At 47.5% G+C, this 8,006-nt stretch overlaps 1 protein-coding gene across 1 annotated transcript; it reads left to right on the top strand.

The window, feature by feature from the left end:
• The first annotated feature begins 4,130 nt into the window (after nt 1–4,130).
• Nucleotides 4,131–6,505, top strand: LOC147984592 (putative xyloglucan endotransglucosylase/hydrolase protein 8). Its single transcript, XM_087543655.1, has 4 exons — nt 4,131–4,487; nt 4,595–4,695; nt 4,835–5,037; nt 5,639–6,505. The coding sequence occupies exons 1-4, from the start codon at nt 4,289–4,291 to the stop codon at nt 6,048–6,050; spliced, it is 915 nt and encodes a 304-aa protein (XP_087399781.1). The 5' UTR covers nt 4,131–4,288; the 3' UTR covers nt 6,051–6,505.
• Nucleotides 6,506–8,006: the final 1,501 nt, after the last annotated feature.

Below are 8,006 nucleotides of genomic sequence, written 5' to 3'. Positions count from 1 at the left end.
AAATAAGATGCAAGAAATGTGGTGGATGGGCCCATGTTGCTAGCAATTGTTGGTCCTTAGGTCAATTCTCCAATCATAGGAAGGAACAACATCAAAAATCAGGGGTGGTCACCCGAGACAATGTCGTTTGGAAATCAAAGGCCCTGAGTGCGGCAGATACTGAAAAGAACGTTGCAGATAGTGTGGCTGACGTAAGCAAGCTAGTGGGAGGGGGGGTTAAGGGTGGCCTCTTTGGCTTCTCAGTTAATTGTTGTACTTACCGAAACCTCTACCCCCTCCTCTATTGTTCCAAATCCTGCTACAGTCTCCTCAGAGAAGATTTCCTCAACGGTAACTTCTATAGAGAGACGCTCCTCGTAGGAGGAGATGACAACGTTCCCCTTCGATCTGACTTCTTTCCTCCCTCCTGGGTCCTGGTTGTCAAGCAATGCAGATAGAAGGAAGACCTACGTAGGTGTGTGTGATTAGTAGCCACTTCCACGATGAGAATGATAATCTAGGGATTGCAACTTCAATTCCGATGCCAGAGGGGGAAGTTCACTTTGCAAATGTAAGAGGGATTTACAAGTTAGAAACCACTAGTGTTTGATGGCATAGTGGTGAGTGTCGTTGGGGTTGATGGGAGTGGTTGTTAGTTTGAACTCCGGTTGCGCACTTTTCTGAACGTTTTAATGGAAAAACAGACAATACATGGGCCGGCCCAGCTAGCAGCATTGGGGGGGGGGGTGCACTTCAGGTGCCCGTTTGCACAAAGACGTGAAGCGCGGCATACCTATTTGACGCACGCAAGCATCAAAAGGACGTGGCTTCACTAAAGCCTGACAACCTCGCTCCAGTTTTGGGCTGGCCCACGGTCGCTCTAATTTTTCTTCTTTTTCCTGTTCTTCATTTCTTTTTTTTGTTTCTATTTCTATTTCTTTTTTTCTTTTTTTCTTTTTTTTTCTTTTTTTCGTGTTTTATACACAGTTCATTGCCTGTGCAAAAAAATAATTGTTCTTCGTATATTTAAGAAAATTCGCACTATATTAAGAAAAGGCTCCGCATATTTTTCAGAAATGTTCATTGTGTATATTAAAATTGTTCAACATATATTCACAAAAAATTCAGTGTGCACTTAAATATTGTTTTAGCATATATCACTAAAATGTTTAATGTGTATTTAAATATTTGTTCGGTGTTTGTCACAAATGTTCAGTGTGTATTTAAATTTTTTCAGCATATATCACAAAATGTTAAGTGTGTATTTAAATCAGCGTGTATCAAAAAACGTTCAATGTATATTTAAAAATTGTTCATCATTTGAAAATTCCAAAAAAATCGTCATGTTTTCAATAATCTTCACGTTTTTAAAGTTTGATCAAATTTCTAAATGTGTTCAAGATTTTCATACATTATTTTCATTTTTTCGGAGGAAATGTTGAAAATTTGAAAAAGGAAACGGATATGCCATGTACATAGTACTTTCATTGATCAGGCGATACAAGTTGGTTCTTAAATTCAGGCGCTGCATATCCAGCACTAGAACTTGTGTGGTCTATTGGTTTCAAAGAGGCCTCCCCTAACGGGAGGTCACGAGTTCAGCCACTAACTATGGCAACTGCGTCTGTCCAGTTTTTTTGTGCGCCTGAATTTAACTAGCTTGAAATGGGCCGGTCCATTCGTGGTTCTCTTCAGCGAAAGGTTGTCATTTTGACGCTAACGGGCATCGAGTAGGGACTCTCCTGAAGCGCGCGCCGTCCTGGCTAGCCTCTTTTTCTTTGTCGAAATGATTTTCCTGAGAAAACGAACGCCAGTGCTGTTGGACAGTTGAGTGAACATTCAACACTAGTATCTGCAACGTACTACATCGGCTTGTCCAGTGAGTGGAGTCAAAAGAAATGAACCTTGAACTTCAAATCCCTGAAATCAGCATCCTATCTTATCTAATCCCGGCTTATCCCAGCCTTTTTGCTGGCAAGGCGTTTGTCTCCTCCGGGATTGCACACGTAACAGAGATTAGGGTAAAACTGACCAGTTGTGCAGTAGGAAAGCATGCTAGCTATTCTTGGCCGATCGATGGAGACTTACCAAGGCGGCCCTTCAATCTTTGGTGCATGCAGGCGTGAGTACGCGTGTTTAATCACTGGCCGTTCGGTTTTCTGCACACAAGCTCCACTGTTGCTACGTAGCCGCGTAAAGGAACGTGCATGTTTCATCGCCAGTCAATAGTGGCGTAAAAAATCTCAATCTTGTGTATAGTTCATCTTCTTCTAGACTGCTATATCTTCTGCTTCGGTGGATTACTTGTGTCTGATCAACTCTGTCACTATCTAGTGCATTTTTTAATATTTATATTCCAACTTATTAATAATTTAGCTTATAATACACTGTTGAACTATTTTATTCACCCACTATACATATTCTTATCGTATTCCCGTGAGTCCATTTTTGGAAAATGTCGTTCCCCATATCTCCGTACTCACATCCCCATATTATGACGTAGCTAAAACCACAACTTTTCTATCAAGAACCCTTTCCAGAGCCGACCATTTAACACGGATGAGACTAAGAAAAGACTGGGAGGAAGGGGAGGGGATTACTGGTGCCTTTTTCGGACGGCACAATTGCCTTTTCATCCGACGATGAACCGCTGATCGCCATTGCCGCAACCAGTGCAACGATGAAGGACAAGGAGAAGGGACCTGATGCAAAGGCGCCGATGAGAACACGTGAGGGAGCGGTGTGTAGTTGGGTTTCTAGGAGCTGATATGGTAGGTCCCACGTGTATAAGGGTGAAACCTGTTTGGATTCGGATGAAAAATGCTCGTATCATATCTTACTTCATATTTATTTTCGGATTCGGAAGCGGGCCGGATGCGGATTCAAATACTGGATTGTATGGATTCAAACATGGTACGGACTCGGATCGGAAGCGGACAAAAATGACCGAACAACACAACTATACAAGCCACGATCCAAGAGGGTAATACAACTAATAAGCATAGTTCAGGGGCTCTTAGCCTCTTAAGTTTACATGCTAATAAAGGGTTCATGCCTTCCGTAGAAATGTATAACAAATCATCACCACGTTCAGACCATCAAGCAAGAAGTGGCATGTGTGCTTGTTCGTAAATAACAAGCAACGTTTGTACAAATCATCACCATGTTTACCCCGGCTGGCTGTGAATGCCACATCTCTGTACGTGTGGAATCCTGGCGGAGACAAACTACTTCTCAGCCAAGAAAGGCCGGGATAAACCGAGATTAAATAAGACAGGGTGCTGATTTCAAGGATTTGAAGTTCAGGATTCATTTCAGACTTTGACTACAAAGTCAAGGTTTTTTTTTACCGTGGACAGGAGCCTGAAACCCCGGGTTACAGTTGCGCTGCCGACCCCGTCTTTCCGTTGGTTTCGGCCCCGTCTCACCACATCCCATGGATCCCGGTTGAGTTTTCTATCGCCGGACGCCCGCTCGTCAAATCTTGATAAGATTCCCATCACCAAAATTTGACGAGATGCACCCCAACCAAAGTATAGTAGACCTCACTGTTACAACATGAGACACACATGCCTCTGTCTGGTCTCAGCTCTCAACGATTGGTTGATGAACCTCGCTCACACAGGGCTCGCAGCGTGTTAAGACTTCCTGTCGATCGTTTGATCGCCGTACAGGTCCCGCTGCAAGTCTGCGCGGCACACTGTGTCTGTGTGCACCCGGTTATCGCTGCAAATCCTCGTCAGTTTTTATGGGCGGGCGGCCTCATCACTCGGCACGACGGTGGCAGAGCACAACTCTCAAGACCTCACACAGCCGCAATTAATCCGCTTGCCAGATGAACATGATATCTTCATGTGACAGCCACGAGCTGCAGCTGGATACTCCTACTAGTGCTAGATCTGAAGCTCGTCGTCTGTGGCAACCAGTGCCGTGCCCTGGAGTAGTATTATAATAAGTACTCCTGCTACTACTGCCCTGCGGTAAACGCAGAAAGCCAGTGTGATAAATAAATAAACAAGTAGAGTAAAAAAATTCATGAGAGGCGGCCGCGAAACAACGGTGCGATTTCAACCCAAGGGTAGGAGCCAAAGCGCAGAAAACAAATGCAGCTTAAACTATGAAAGCATCGTCTACTAGTCTATAAGAAAGCTGCGTCCTGTGCCTTGTGCTTTGCCCCGGACCAAAGCATTAGCACGCTCCTCCACAGCCCACTGCTCTGCCTGTTTCTGGCTTTGCCGTTTCCCGTTCCCCACTCACTCGTCGTCGTCGGCGATACAGTCTTGGGGATTGTCTCGTGGAGGCGGGAGCGATGGGGCGTCCGTGCGTCGGCGCTCTCCTGGCGTGCGCCGCCATTGCAGCTTCTTGCTGCTGCTGCTTCCGGTTCCAGGGTGCTGATGCGGCGGCGACCCCGTCGTTCGGGGACAACTTCGACATCACCGGCGCCGAGGACCACGTCAAGACCTCCCCCGACGGCCAGACGTGGTACCTCTCGCTCGACAACAAGACCGGTAAACGTCGCCGCCATCCATCCCCGTTGATTGGCGCACGCATCGCATGCATTAGGATCGTCATCTCCTATCTAAGTAGCTTCTTTTTGATTGATTGGTTCTTGCAGGCGTTGGGTTCCAGACGAAGCAGAAGTACCTGTTCGGGTGGTTCAGCATGAAGCTCAAGCTCGTCGGGAACGACTCCGCCGGCGTCGTCACCGCCTACTACGTACGTACTACTACTACTATCCGGCATCCCATTCCCAGCCAGGCAGCAGCGCCGACCCATCAATCGAAGTCGAAAGAGCAAACAAAACTGGTAACAAACTGACGTGAATGGATTGCGTGCGTTTGATCATCATCATCAGATGTGCTCGGACCTGGACGCGGCGCCGGAGCGCGACGAGCTGGACTTCGAGTTCCTGGGCAACCGGACCGGCGAGCCGTACATCATCCAGACGAACGTGTACCGGAGCGGCGTGGGCGGGCGGGAGATGCGGCACTCGCTGTGGTTCGACCCCACCGCCGAGTTCCACAGCTACTCCATCCTCTGGAACCCCAAGCAGATCGTGTAAGCCCCTTTGCTGCCTTGCCATTAATTCAGCTTTCAACTCCGATTGCGCCAGCAGTGCGTGTAATCTGGGATGGGATGGGATGGGATGGGAGGGTGGGGTTGCCGGATTTAGTAGCTGCGGGGGCAGTTGAATTGAACGGATCCACCCACTCACCCCTGCATTTGGGTCACTCCGGTTGATAGATAGATACCCACTGGACCCGACCCGGCCGCGGAGTAGCAAAACTAGGCCGCGTTGCCGTGCTCTTGGTACGTGCACGCACCCTGTTTGGACCAAACAACGCGCGCCGCCGCGCACTGTTTGCACGTTGTACCGCCTCGCTCAATCTTCTTCCCTCCCTTCTCTCGGCTGCCTCGGGCGTAGTAGTACTGCGTACTGCTGAGAGAGAAACTTTCTGCTCGATCCTGCACTCCGAACTGCCGCAATATATGTAGACAATATAGTGGTATACAGCGGTGTGGGCGCACATCTCCGTGGTTGCTGAATAGCCGAGCGCTGTACTAATCTATTTATACAGTGCTACTATACTGGGATCGAGATCCGATTGCACTTGCCAAGTTGTCTTTGATGCCGATATTGTACTATGTACGTTTGCAGGTTTTTCGTGGACAAGGTGCCCATCAGGGAGTACCGCAACTCGGACAAGCCCAACAGGTTCTTCCCGATCATGAAGCCCATGTACGTCTTCTCCAGCATCTGGAACGCCGACGACTGGGCCACGCGCGGGGGCCTGGAGAAGACGGACTGGACCAAGGGGCCCTTCGTCTCCTCCTACAGCGACTTCACCGCCGACGCCTGCGCCTGGGCGGCCGGCCCGGCCCCGCCGGCGTGCGCGGCCGCCACGGGGGACAGCTGGTGGGACCAGCCGCCGGCGTGGGCGCTCGACGACGGCCAGCGCCGGGACTCCGGCTGGGTGGCCAGGAACCTCGTCATATACGACTACTGCGACGACCGCAAGAGGTTCCCGGCCGTGCCGGAGGAGTGCGCGCTCAGGACCAAGACCAGCTAGCTCTAGCTCCTGACGGATGGGCCCTGGCTCTCGCTTCACATGCATGGTTCTTTTTTGGGTGGGTCGGGTACGTGGTGTAGCTATCGATTGGTGGATGGATTTTCTTTTCTCTTGTTTTGTGATGATGAGATGCACATGCGGACGTGCATGTGTATGGTGATGCGGCATTGATTGCCCGGGGTGGCTGTGCTCTCATGTGAGTGGTAGCCCTTTCGGAGGAAAATGATGGCATTTTTGTTCCGATGCCTTCCATGCTCCACGACACGAGCATGGATGGGCCAAAACTTCCGAGTAATGGTCCCGCGTATACGCATGCTAATCGGCTTGGACTTCTCACTTGTAGTATTACCGTGTTTTGTTTTTATCTTCTTTACATATTTTTTTGAACACCATACATTGTGTTTTGGACTTTGCTTCGCTACACATCCTTAGAAAAATCTATGGGTTTCAATGCAGATTAGAAAGTGCCCCTTCAATGGTGGTAACCATTTGTTTTCTCTCTAAATTCTTTTAGCATGGTACAGATGCAAGTTGCTCATATAAACAAACATATACTTCCTTCGTTTTTTTTAGTCCGCATATAAGGTTTGATGAAAGTCAAGCTCTGTAGAGTTTGACTAACTGTATATTAAAAAATATAAACATTCATAATATGAAATCAATACTATTATATGCACCATGAAACATATGTTCATACTATATAGTTTTAGTATTGTAGATGTTCATATTTTAATATATATTTGATCAAACTTTATGCAGTTTGACTTTGACCAAATTTTATATGCGGAGTAAAAAGAAACGGAGGGAGTACTTGTCTTTATGAACTCATACACGCACACCCTATCTCATGAGCACCTCTGAGATATTGTCCCAACATCACATTTTAAGATTGGCGAAATCACCACAGTTGACGGGACATCTTCTTTCAAAAGTCTAAAATAAATTTAGAAAAATACGAGAATTGGTGTCAAGTTTAGATTTGAACCACGATAGACTGGTTCCAGCAAAAAAAATCTAATTATCTGAGCTAGGCTGAGATGCTTCACTTCTTAGGAGTAAATGCATTTCGCGTGATAGTGGCCAAAGCTGACCCTTTTCTAAAACTTTAGCATAAAATGATTCCGATATAAAAAAATATCACGAAATAGCCCATTCGCATGACTAGACAACATCACACTTTGGGCTGGGGTGTGTGTCATGGCCCTGGCTCGGGGCGACGTGCATAGGAGCTCCCTGCCACCTCAGCCCCAGGCGGGTTATTCTATTAAAAAAATGGATCAGATTCATTTGTGTGCTAAAGTATCAAAAAGGCTAGATTTGTCAATTTTCACCATTTTCGCGGTGGCAGCCGAAAACGAAACATGAAAACGTGTCAGAGGCAGGCATGGGCGAAGCGCACACGTCGTCGAGATGAGATCTCATCTCGTTCCACATGCTTGTCAGGAAAACAAAAATGGTGGTTCCTGCCACAGATCTGGCTGGATGGATGGTCTCCCCGGCCCCCGCTGTAAAATGACGAGATTCCTTTCGTGTCTCTGCTGGGGAAATTTGGCAAACACGACCCCCGAAAGGAGAGGAGAAAAGAAAAAGGAAAGGCTACTGGACGAGCATCTGCATGTGTGAGACTGAGATCGATATCTAAAGGAAGCAAGAATCCAAAAAGCATGCGGCTACCTTTCAACGGCTAAAGTGACCGCGAGGGACACGAATTCCACTGCTCCCAGTCGGATGATGGTCCACACCGGTAGAGATGATTTTGATATAACCAAATTTTTACATGATGGATGCTCCGTTGAAATCCCAAAATTCCATTGTGCCCAAGTGATTTGGTCCACGGACGACCCTGACGGCCTCGAAATATTTTGAGCAATCAGGGCATCAACATAGATCCACACTATATCCATCCGTGAGACCAGTCTACGGAGGGTGATGCGAGAGTCGGCCATTCAAAATAGT

This window comes from Triticum urartu, chromosome 2A (assembly GCF_056163025.1).
Source record: "Triticum urartu cultivar PI428250 chromosome 2A, HENAU_Tu73, whole genome shotgun sequence".
NCBI lineage: Eukaryota > Viridiplantae > Streptophyta > Magnoliopsida > Poales > Poaceae > Triticum > Triticum urartu.
This window is presented reverse-complemented; position numbering and strand designations above follow the sequence as displayed.